Genomic DNA, 13054 nt, shown 5'->3' on the forward strand with positions numbered 1-13054 from the left:
TTGGCGGCCCCGGAAACTTTTTTTTTCTTCAAAAACCTCGTTCATTAATATATTATGAACACAAGTTCAAAGAGAGTTTAATCCCAAAAAAAAAAAAGCTTATTAGAAGAGAACTCCTTAAATTTATACACCATACTACACTTGTGAGGCTCTTCACTTTTTCAAGAAAACTGATCCAAGACTTATAACAACATGGAACTATGGATGTTCACCTCCCTAGACAGATATTTTTCTCAAGCTCTGCAAAGATATCTTTCCTGAAATTTTATTCAGACCTGCCTCAACTACCTAGTCTTGTGAGGAAGAAACTATCAAGCCCAAAAGTCTTAAACAGTTCCACGTTCACTTCACACAACCAAATCCATTATTTTCTCCATTAATATTATTGTTGAGCGTTGGAGGGAGCCATGACCACCATCATCTTTAACTATACAGTCTCGCTACATGTGCATCGGTCTAAATACACATAAAATAGGTCTAGCTCGTGAAAGCCTAAAAAGATCATTTTACTGGGGAGGAAAAAAAACAAAAAAACAAAAACAACCCACAGACTTCACCGGAAATAGAAATATTATATAATTTCCAATCTGGACTGTCTTAGCATGCCCTCCCAAAGACAGATTAGTAATCTGGACTGGCAAATGAATGGTCTTCAACAGAACAACATTGCACACACTGAAGGAAGACTTAAATGTAAGTCAGTTAAAGAGTATTATTACAAATATATCTGTCCCTTTTTTGAGCAATTTATAACTGACTTAAGAAATTTACTGGTCTGGATGGAAAAAGAAAAGAAAGACATGACCCAGTCTAAAGCAGTATTTACTGGTCTGGAAGGATATTTTTCTCAAACAGTGCAAAGATCTTTTCTGAAATTTCATGGGAACCTTAAACATAGTCTCGTGAGAGGAAGAAAGGCCAATGACTTTTCCTTTTGGCAAGATCAAGACCAAAGACCTTGAACAGGTCCCATAGCTTAGTTTCTCGTTGTGCGTCCCTATCGCACTTCACAGTCACCATTTAGTTTCTCGTTGTGTGTCCCCATCACACTTCACAATCACCATTAATATTGTTGCCCTAGGGACCCATATGACAGCCATCACCTTAAGTCGTATCATTTTAATTTACTCAGAAAAGAGAAAACCCAAAGCCCTAGTACACACACGCTCACACACAGAGTAATTATAATTTTTGGAACAGAAATATCATATAATTTTCAATCTAGGATGTCTTAATTACTTCTTTGACAGAGCAACGCTGCAGAAAAGCAAGACTTTAATGTAAGCGAGTCCTATACCTTTTGGACGACTCACGTAACCAGTATATCTGACATGTTAAGAGGTACTATAAATATCTTTGCCCTTTTAGCTCAGCTAAAGTATAACCGACTTGGGAAATTTAGCCCCAGCTTTATCCCTTGCCCCGTTACCACCATGAAGCCTTATTCTGCGAAAGCCCTAATTCTGATAAATGTTCCATTGTTTCTTCTATTGGTGCTTCTTTCTTCTTGCCATTCTCTTCATAGAATAACCCCAAGCCAGCCCCTCAGAGACGGCGATGCTTTGCTCTCAGATGGAGGAACCTATGCCCTCGGTTTTTTCACCCCTAGCAACAATTCAAGAAAGCGCTACGTTGGAATATGGTTTGCAAGATCCTCTAAACCAGTTGTTGTGTGGGCTGCTAATAGACAGACTCCTCTCAATAATACTTCTGGAGTTTTGTCGATTGATGTCCATGGAAACATCGTTCTCGTTTACAATGATACTGATTTATATAGGAATACCCCCATTTGGTCTTCCAATGTTTCTTTCTCATCTTTTAGTGATCACACCTTTGCCGAGCTTCAGGACACTGGAAACTTCGTTTTAATTAGGAATAAAGGGAGGCCAATATGGCAGAGCTTTGACTACCCTGGCGACACGAGGCTTCCGTTCATGAAAATTGGGGTGGACCTGAGAACTGGTTTTAATTGGTCCATGACATCATGGAAATCCCCAGACGACCCAGGAATGGGGGACGTGACTCACATGATCGACCCAACAGGTTATCCTCAACTGTTCTTGCTTAAAAATGGAGCTCCATTTTGGCGAGGCGGGTCTTGGACGGGTCAGAGATTTAGTGGAATACCACAAATGACGCCCAACTTCATCTTCAACATCACTTATATTGACAATGCCAATGAAGTTAGCACTGTGACCCGAGTCATGGACCCTTCAGTATTCTTAATAATGGTGCTAGACAACACTGGCCATGAGACACGAACTGTTTGGCGAGCTAAGGAGAATAATTGGCTCCAAGTTTGGTATGGTCCGACAGAGCACTGTGACCACTATCATTGGTGTGGGTCGAATAGTAAGTGTGACCCATATAATATGAACAAGTTTGAGTGTGTGTGCTTGCCCGGATTCGAACCCATGAACCCATATGAGTGGAATATGAGAAATGGGTCAAGCGGGTGTGAGAGGAAGAAGAATGTGTCCACGTGTCGTAGCGGGGAGGGGTTTGTGAAAGTGGCACATGTGAAGGTGCCAGATACATCAAGGCACGTGTGGATAAGAGCGAGAGTATGAACTTGAAAAGTTGTGAGGAAAAGTGCCTGAGGGATTGTTCTTGTGTGGCGTATACGAATGCGGATGAGGTCAAAGAAAGTGGGTGTTTGACATGGCATGCTGATATGGAAGACATCAGAACATTCGAAAATGTGGGCCAAGATTTGTATGTGCGTGTGGATGCAAATGAATTGGGTAAATTCTTCACTTTCACTTCTTTTATGTTTTTCTTATTAACAGTACAAAATTTAAAGCCAAAAAGAACTTTTAAGTAATATAGATGTAATTTGTGTATTTGTGATCATATTATTAAATTCTGATAGAACCATAAAATTCATAAAATAATTTATTTCTTTTTGAAATATGCCCTGTTCTCTAAAATTTTTCTTCATTTAATTAATATTAATTAATTTTTTAAATTTTAAGAGATTGTTTAATTAGAATAGTATTTTATTTATTTTAATTATAAAATTTATTTTGGTCATTGTATACCATTTTATAACATGCAGCTGATTATTATTTATATTGATGATATATTAGCCAAAAATCATCATTGATAATGATTATATTTGCAAGGGATCAAACTGAGAGAAAATTATATGTGAGGGACAAATTGGGAAGATAAATAGTCGGAAGTAGAACATCTGGGGCCTTTAATGTGTCTCCCTCTAATATCTGTTGTGGTGTCCCAGCCTCCCGACCTTTAATGTGCCTCAAAATTTTAGGGTATATTTTCTTTGAAAAATAATAAAAATTTTAAAATTGCACTATTTTTTAACTCAAGATATCAGTATGCACTAATTTTATGTAAAATTGAATCATCAAAAGAAAAATTAAAAGAAAATATTTGCAAAATTAGCATCATAATAGACAATAAAGATATCAGAGGAATGCACATTTGAGGCCTCAAGCCCGAAGCTGAATGTTTTAGGCACAAATTCAAAATAAAGACCCGTCTTTATCCAAACTATGTATAGATGGATCTTTAAATCTACGTACTGAGATGATCTATTGTAAGAAGTATCACTTTCCCACACTAGTAAAAGTATATTCATTTAACCTCTCTCAAAAGTATCATGATAATTCATTGGGGGGGGGGGGGCATTTTTAAGCTTATATTAGTTGTTTGAACTTAAATTCCTCTCTGGTGTATTATTGTTTGCAGCTAGATATGAAAGGAAGCATTATGGTTCTCTTGGCAAGAAGGGGATGATGACCCTCATAGTTATTTCTATTTGCTTGATAACATTCCTGGTCATCTCTTTCTTATGTTGGTTTGTAATAAAGAACAGGAATCAAGGTGAGCTTTATTTCCATCATTTCGCCCACAAAATGAAGTTGTTGAGTTGATAAAATCCATACACGGCACTAAACTTACTTGAAGATTTGTCTTTTTAATCTACAGTGGTGATTAATTGGCTGTATTACAACTCATCTCTTACATCTATTTTTTCACTTTTTATTTCACACAGCAAAAAGAATGCACGGAGAATTTTTTTTTGACGGAGAAGACAATTCCAATTTAACTCTGTTTGACCTAAAGGACATAATTGAGGCAACAAACAATTTCGCAGACGCTAATATGCTTGGAAAAGGTGGCTTTGGTTCAGTATATAAGGTAGATGTTCTATGTATAAGTAGTCTGAAATTTCATAAATTGGATTAACATTGTTTTCAATGCCATTAGCTTATTATTTATAGTAGTGGTTTCATATAACAAAGATAAAATGCATACATTCATGAATTAAATTATGGATTTTGACATCAGGGTCTACTTAAAGATGGAATGGAAATAGCAGTTAAGAGGTTATCAAAGTATTCTGGACAAGGCATCAAAGAATTCAGGAATGAGGTTACTTTAATTGCAAAGCTCCAACATAGAAATCTTGTAAGGATCTTAGGTTGTTGCATGGATGGAGAAGAGAAGATGTTGATATATGAATATTTGCCAAACAAAAGCTTGGACTCCTTCATATTTGGTGTGTCTTCTTCTCATTTAATTTGTCTACATATATAAGATTTTGTCAAAATTTACAATTGTTGAAAATGAGAGAATTGATCAAGCGATATTCTTTACTTCTAACAGTTTATCTCTTTTATTTAGATCAAGCGAAAAAATTACAATTAGATTGGAGGAAAAGATTTTACATCATTTGTGGAGTTGCAAGAGGAATTTTATACCTTCATCAAGATTCAAGATTAAGAATAATTCACAGAGACCTAAAAGCTAGCAATGTCTTGTTAGATCTTGCAATGAATCCTAAAATTGCAGATTTTGGTATGGCAAGAATATTTGGTGGTGACCAAACTGAAGCAAACACAAACTGTGTTGTTGGAACTTAGTAAGTACTCTATAGCTCATATTACTTCAGTTCCCTAGCATTGCATTACACGTACATATGCCTAGTTTCCACAAGTTCGAAAAATACTAGTAACACTAAAAGCTACACTTTGAAGTAGTACTTCGGTGGGAATGATTTTCTACAATTCAATATCTGTATATAAATAATGTAAATTTCAATGCTAGAAAATCCATTTTTCTTAGTCAAATATCATTTCAAACACGAGCTAGATAGGTTTGTGATTTATTCCAGCCCATTCAAATTCAAAGTCAATATATTCATATGACAAAATATGCTAGAAATAATAAAAAAAAAAAACAATTCAGTGCTATAAAACTAAGTATTTCTAGTCAGAATGATTATTGACAAATTTCATTAATATTTTGTAGTGGTTATATGTCGCCAGAATATGCAATGGAAGGAATTTTTTCAATAAAATCAGATGCGTACAGTTTTGGAGTTTTACTTTTGGAGATTGTTACTAACAGAAAGAATAGTGGTTATTATGATGACATTACTTCTACTTTGGTTGGACATGTAAATACAGATAATGAACAACTTGAGTTAAGTTTGCTCTTTTCTAATAGTCCGCTTGCTTAATGAATTCAATCATTTCAGATTTGGAATCTTTGGAGAGAAAGCAGAGCTATGGAGATTATTGATCCATCGTTAATAGGTGATCCATGCCTTGAACATGAAGTTCTCAAATGCATTCATGTTGGGCTTTTATGTGTGCAAGAATATCCAACAGATAGGCCTACCATGTCAGAAGTTGTTTTCATGTTGGATAATGACTCAACTCTTCCTCATCCAAAGCAACCAGCATTTCTTTTCAAGAAAACTAATTGTGATGATTCAAATCCGTCAATCAGTGAAGGAGTTAATTCAGTTAATGAGATGAGTACTACTGTGATTGAAGCTCGCTGAAAATCATCACTCTCTTATAATTGGTAATGCTCTTATAATGCTATGATATACTTGTGATGAAGTGATGGATATATTTTACGATTTTTAAAACATTGTGAATGATAATAATGCATATATGTTTTTGCATTGAAGTCAAGTGTGAATCGCAATGATGCATAGATTTTTTTTTTCCCTATTGCGGTTACAAAATAAATGATGTTTAAAACTTGCTTAGTTATCAAGCTTGGTTTTAGTTGTTAATTACCAGCAGTATTGGATATCTTCTTCCGTGTAACATTTTGTTGCCATACATATACGGCATAGCCCCAAATTAATTGTCCTTGAAATTTAGGGTTATAAAGCTAGACATAACCTCAAAATTAATTGAACAAAATTTTTCGTGTTAATTACACAATTTGCTTCGGAAATTCTATGCGCGAGAGGTAATTAATAAGGGTAAAATTTCAAATATTTAATACTTTTTTAATATCTATAAAAAAGACACATTCTCAATATAAAAATAATAATAAAAAGAGTTAAGGTGTAAATTTATCCTAAAAATTTTTTACTAAAAAGCTCTGGATATCAGAAAGTTCTTTTGGATTCAATTTCACCTTAGAAGTTTTCAAATCGTAGCAATTTCATCCCAGCCATTATCTAGATTAAATTTGACTATTGGTTGGCTAGATACACTGAGTTAGCAAGTCCTTATAGTTTCACTTGATCTTTAATCATGTCTCTAAATTTCTTTATTCATTCTATAAATTATAATAATATTCTTTGATAAATATAAAATATAATATTATCTAATATTATTCGATAAACAATAATATTCTATAATAAGATATTACAAGAGTAATTTTATTTTAATATTTATTTAGAATTTTGAATTAAACTTATATAGTTAATTATATTAGTTATTTTTTATTATCATTAATTTTAAATGTATTATTAATAATTTATATTTCAATATTATTTATATAATTATTTTAAATTAAATTAATAAATAAAATTTAAAAATATATAGGGACTTTAATAAAAATCAGGTTAAACTATAAAAATCAAATAAAAAGGAAAATAAATGCAAGATCTAATTAAAAAAATTGAAAGTATAAGAACCTGATAAAAAAGAACTATGAGATCTAAATTAGTTGAAACTATAATGACTTGACTATTAATGGTCCAAGATTTTCAATAATTATTTTTTTAATCTCATATTCTTAATTTTTTTAGCAAATAACTTGCTAAACAAAGCTCCTTGTACCATTGCTGTCAGCCTGTTACATCCTATAAAATTTAACCTTAATAATGGTAATGAAAAATTTAGTCCAGGGCCAATAGGAAAAGTAGATTAGCTAACTTAGCCATGCATGACATAAAATCCAAATAGGGTCAGGACTAATATTTTCATAACATCCGGTATAGGTTGGACAAACTGCAAGGGGGTATCAGAAAAATTAAAAATTTCCCCAAAAATAGAAAAAAAATGGAGGTTTGAGGATTTATGAGGTCACAGAGGTGAAAAGGGGAAAAGGGTAAAATAATTTATTACAGAATTTTCAAGATTTATCAGTATTTATGACCTAATAAGGATTTTTTGTCATAATTAATTACTTGAGTTACCCCAAGGCCTCAATAAATTTGAAAAAAATATGAAAAAATTATTTAGAATATTATTATGAATTTAAAAATTATCTTGGGTCTCAAGATGTGAAGGAAATTATTTTTTGATATTTTATGATGAAACTTTATTGGTAAGACTTGATTTTGGAGAAAATTCAATACAGAAAGTTAGAGGTGGAAATAAATTTCAGAAACATTCATGAGACCTTTTCTTATTAAAAGAGAATTTTTGATGGGGAAAAATAAATTTTTGAAGGCCCAAAACTATTTTTGAAAATAGTAACCAATATTATGAGTTTTAGTTGAAAATTGATAATTTGTGATTGGGCCACATTTCCTCTTTCTCTTTAATCATTTTTTAGCTCATTTTGGGCCAAGAAAGCCCATAAAATTTGTGTAGCCCATGGTCCCTCTTGCCAAGAGAGTTTAAACCCAATTTAAGCCCAAAACATATAAGAAAAATCAAAGACAAAGGGACATTTGGCATGACCTGAAAATTAAGGGTTATGAACAAGAACACATGTCCCTTTAGATGGCAGAAAATGAGGCCATTGGAGGAAGAAATGGTCAGCTTGTGAGGTTTATAAATACTCCTCTAAAAGAGTGAAAAGGCCAAAATTAGGAAAAAGAAGAGAAATTTTGTTCAACTAAAAACTCAACCTTAAAGAGCACCTAAAACCTTCCAAAGCAAGAGAAAATCATCAAGCTTTAAGCAAGGATCCATTAAAGTATGTCTAAGCTTGATTTTAGTTAGATTTAAGGTTGTTTTGGTTGAAATTTCATGACAAAACCTAAGCTACCATGCTGCCAATTTTTTGTCACTATGAGGAAGCATTATGAAAGGATAGAAACCATGAATATGAGCTTGGAGTGATATGTTTGATTGATGGTTGGATTGAATTTTGGAAGAAAATCAAAGTTAGGTTTTAACCATACTATTGGCCACTATGTGTTCTTAAGATTAGAGATTGTTTTAATGTGATTTGATGATTTCAATGAGTTTAAAAGGTGTTTTTGTATAGAAAAATACAAGAAAAAGTATTTAAAATCATTGGAATCAAAAATGAAAATTTTGGACTCCTAAACCCTACTATTCGGCCAAAGCAAGTTAAAGGGGAAGGAATGTTATTTTGTTAAATTTGATTTGATTATTTGAATTTTACATGAAAAATTGTGTAAGAATGGCCCAAGAGATTGGTTGAAACAAAGAGAAAATAATAATGTTAAAAATCAAAGAAACAAGGGTCTATATGAGTTTATTGTTAAGCAATGGTATTCATGTTTGGATTATTAGTAATATGGAATGTATTTATGCTTGGATTGATAGGCATTGTGCAAGAAAACCAAAAGAAGCAGGAGGCTGAATTGTATACCTAAGAAAGAGGTAGCATTGAATTCATAATTTGATTGCTTTCTTGCTTGTTTAAATGTATATGTGTTATTTGTTTTATGTTGCCATGATGTGATTGAGCAAGCAATATGTTTATGTGTAAAATTCTATGTCAAATATGCCTTGGCAATATGTAATGTGGAATGGCATAATAGTTGATTTATGGCTCTCTTTCCATGGCAATTGATAAGCACATGAAATGTTGCATGATAACCCTAGTTTTATGATAACATGTCACATTTTTAGATAGCATGATTAGCATGATAATTGTGATTTGGTGCTACTGAGATTTCCTATGAAATCTTATTCTTCTATGTTCAATTATTCATCAAATAAGGGTTGGATCAACCTAGGAGATTATCTTGGGAGACAATTGAGTTTAATGCCTCTTGAAAGAATGTTGTATTTATTCATGAATATTTATGGATTATTGAGAATTATTGTGGATTTTTGTAATAATGATCAAGAGTGTAATACATGTGGATACTTGATTAAGAAATCATGTTTAAGCATGTGAAATGTGCTTAGAATGGTTCTATGGAATCAAAAGATGAGAAAAATCAAGAATTGCATGAAAAAGGGATAAAATAATCCTAATAATGCAACTTTTTCCCACCAACAAAATTTCTCCCTATCTTCCTCCCTATTTTAATGTTAATTTGATGACAAGAATAAGGTTGGAATTATACAATTTTGTTAAGGACAAAATTGGAAAGAAGTTACCTTAGATTTCAAACTACTTTTCAATTTGATTAGAGCACATGGGAAAAATTAGAAGAGCAACACATGGCATCTTAATTGGACATTTGGCAAGATCAAGGAATACATGGTTTTATCAAGTGACATGTGTCATAGTAAAATAGTAAAAGTAACTTGGATTGACCCAAGATAAATTGTAACTAGAGCCTTATGAATACTGCTTTCTCCCTCCTCCTTCAGTGTTTGGATGGCCAAGAGAGGAAGAGCAAGGGGAGCATTAAATTTTAGAGCGAAAAAGGAGGAGGAGACGAGCTTCAAGTCCTAAAAAAATCTAAGCTTCAAGAGAAGATAAGATCATGATTTTCAATATAGTTTATGATGCTTTGTGTCTTGCAAAATTTGGTTATGCTTTTTGTTGAGATTTATAAGCATAAAACCCTAAGTATTTATGCTGTCCAATATTGATTAAGTCATGAAAAAGATGATTGATGATGGAATCATGTTTAACAGATAGAAAGGAAGAAGAATCAAGTGGCTTAGTGATAAAATTGGAAAGAATCTAACTTCCCTTTATTCATGAGAATTTCGGCCAAACATAGGGATGATGCTAGGGCTGCATTTAGAATTAAAAATTGCCCTGGGTAAATATAAGAAAGCAAATTTGGAAGCATTGAAATTGAAAATGCAATTTTAAACCCTAACCCTATGCATTTGGCCAAGTTGAATTGAAGGGGAAGGAGTTGGATTTTGTTGAATTTGAGTTTAGAAATAGATTATCATACAAAATTATGTGGGAATAGCGTATAAAATTAATTTTATAAAGATTGAAATCAAAGCTCAAAAGTAAGATGTTAAAGTCTACTAAAGAGCAAAGTATAAATGTAATTAATTCTATAGCTCTAATAAATGAATGACAATGATGTGCTAATGTGGTTAGGGCCATATGATGTCAAGGACGATGAATTGAAAGGTTGATCAAGCAACCTTTATGATTGGAAGCATAAGGGAGTAAGAGGAAAGATTGAATGTAGAAGGCTAAAGGTAGCAAACTTTACCCTACCCTTATATGCTTAGTATTTGCTTGCATGTATGGCATATTTGTATGTTTATGTGATGTTATGAACTGATGTATTTGTGAATGTGAATATGTTTAAAGTATGCTACAGGTCTATGTGTTTTATGATAAATACATGATACTTTTCAAACATGTCATTATGTTATAAAGATATTAGGTTGCAAGCATGTTATGAATACCTAGCTTGTCATATATGTTTAAACGGTTATTGTTTGCTACTAAGATTTTTCTTAATCTCAACCTCCTTTAACCAATCATGAACAAGCCTGTAGATTGAAAATTTGCAAGTTAATTCTCGAGTTACTGTTTATTGGTAAAATTCTAGATTTTTCAGTCCAATTTAAAAAATCAGAACTAATTATTAAAAAAATCATATTGAAGTAGTTTAAAATTCTATTTGAAGCTCTTTCAGTTCTCTATAGGAAAAAATAAATAAAATTGGACTAACCCTTGTCAATTTGTATGGTTTATTCATGAAATTTTACTGTTTGTTTGGTCAAAACTATACTTTTTAGTTCCTCTGCCCTAATTTTGATTAAGCATAAATCTTAGCACACACATCCATTTCAAGTGATCTACCTCTTGTGTTAAAGTTCATGATGTGTACTTTAACCACGCCAAATTTCATAGGCAGAATCAATCATTTGTGTCACTTCCACTATTTCAATATTTCGTGGCTCCTTTAGAGATGCTTTATCTTCCTAACTTGCATTAACAATTCATGATTAATTCTTTCCATGCATAATCTCATTCCATCAATCCATTAACTGTTCCCATACATTATCATAGTCAATTATGCATGCCATCATCATTATTTATTATCATATAACATTAATGACATGTTTATATCATATATTAATATACAAATTATACAATTTAATATAATGAATTTCTTTAATTCTTTTCATCTTTCCTTGCGTCCAAGTCATGCATCTTTTGTTTAATCATTATCACTTATTATGGTTAGTTAAGGAAGAGTGAGATTCAAGAGAATCTCAATAGCAAACATTACTATTTATGCATGCAAAATGGATACAAATGTATGACATGCTTACTTAGTCTAACTCATGCTTGCTTTTAACATATTCTCATGCTCAATGTTTCACATTAAAATGCATGGCCATGAAAAACATCAATAAAATAGAGTATCATACTAGCATTAGCATCTTATATTATCAACAAGCAACATAATGCATATCAATACATAAGCATACACATCAAGCACACAAGAAAGGTAAGTTCACTACTTTTTATCCTAAAGCTTTCTTCTTGCTTCTTTTACTTTCCAACCATCCAAGATTGCTTGAACAATCTTGTCATTCCTATTTCTTAGTATCTCATGGTCCTAAATTCATAATACACAATAATATCCAATCCATTAAGACCATGAAAAAAATCATTAACCATCTTAACTCTTAAACTTGTTCCTCTTCAGCCTTAAATTTCACTTTCTTAATCTTGATTCCTAAATTCATTCTCTTAGTTTTTTTCCACTCAATTTTTCATGAGAAATCCAAATGTGAGTTTGGATTTATCTAAATCCAACTCCTTCCCTCATTTCTTGACTTGGCCGAATACTATGCACGTAGGGTCCAAAAATTTCATTTTCAATTCTAATGCTTCCAAACTTATTTTCTCACCTTTACCCCACACAATTTTTCATTCTAAACTCATTGGAAGCATCAAAATAATTAAAATCCAATCCTAAGGTATAGAACTCAGCTTGGCCGAAATGTTTCCTCAAGTTACACAATCATGAAATTCAACCAATTTCAACATAAAACGACTTGGTTCTTACTCCTTTTCCTACACTTAACAATTCTGTACAGCATAACCCCCAAGGGTTTCAAGCTCCCAAAAACCATTAAAATTCATAACCAAGCTCAACAACAAGGGTAGTGAAAACTACATCAAAAACCATTTACATACGTAGTTTTGGAGCTTGATCTTGCTTAGAATCACTTGGCTTTTCTCTTCCTTTCTTCTTTCTCTCTTTAGAATTCATCTTGTAAGAGTTTTCCCATGATTTCATCAGTCTTGGACAAAAATGAGGAGAGGGGAGGGTATATATAGAAAACAAGATTGAATCTTGGCCCTTGATCTTGTAAATAGGTGGCTTAATCTTAGCTTTCCATTTTGCCTCTTTGTCTTGTGATGACATGTGTCATCTTGACATCATCCTTACGTCATCTTACTTACATCATGTTGACATCATCAAGCCACACGTTTTTAATCAAACCATGCACATGTCTTGCACCTGACTGTACACATGTCTTACATCCAACCGTACATATATCTTTTATCTAATTGTACACTTGTCTCTTTTATATCCCTTCATCATTTTGGCATTAAATTAGTAAGAAATTTGTGCAAAATCAGCCTCTTGGTATTCCTCAACCTATCTTGTCATTCTATATCTTATCAGGTACTTTTCGAGTCTTAACTTCTCCAGGACCACTGGGACATGTTC

The 13054-nt window shown here is 32.5% G+C and overlaps 2 protein-coding genes across 2 annotated transcripts; both read left to right on the top strand.

The window, feature by feature from the left end:
- The first annotated feature begins 1433 nt into the window (after window positions 1-1433).
- On the top strand, window positions 1434-2418 carry LOC114759395 (G-type lectin S-receptor-like serine/threonine-protein kinase At1g11410). The gene is made up of 2 exons (XM_028948563.1): window positions 1434-2302; window positions 2382-2418. The coding sequence occupies exons 1-2, from the start codon at window positions 1434-1436 to the stop codon at window positions 2416-2418; spliced, it is 906 nt and encodes a 301-aa protein (XP_028804396.1).
- A 133-nt stretch (window positions 2419-2551) lies between these two features.
- Window positions 2552-5949, top strand: LOC114759409 (G-type lectin S-receptor-like serine/threonine-protein kinase At1g11410). The gene is made up of 7 exons (XM_028948586.1): window positions 2552-2744; window positions 3715-3849; window positions 4022-4167; window positions 4318-4528; window positions 4654-4891; window positions 5281-5428; window positions 5510-5949. The coding sequence occupies exons 1-7, from the start codon at window positions 2567-2569 to the stop codon at window positions 5816-5818; spliced, it is 1365 nt and encodes a 454-aa protein (XP_028804419.1). The 5' UTR covers window positions 2552-2566; the 3' UTR covers window positions 5819-5949.
- Window positions 5950-13054: the final 7105 nt, after the last annotated feature.

This window comes from Neltuma alba, unplaced genomic scaffold (genome assembly GCF_004799145.2).
Source record: "Neltuma alba isolate B1F8T4 unplaced genomic scaffold, ASM479914v2 tig00010840_pilon, whole genome shotgun sequence".
Lineage (NCBI taxonomy): Eukaryota > Viridiplantae > Streptophyta > Magnoliopsida > Fabales > Fabaceae > Neltuma > Neltuma alba.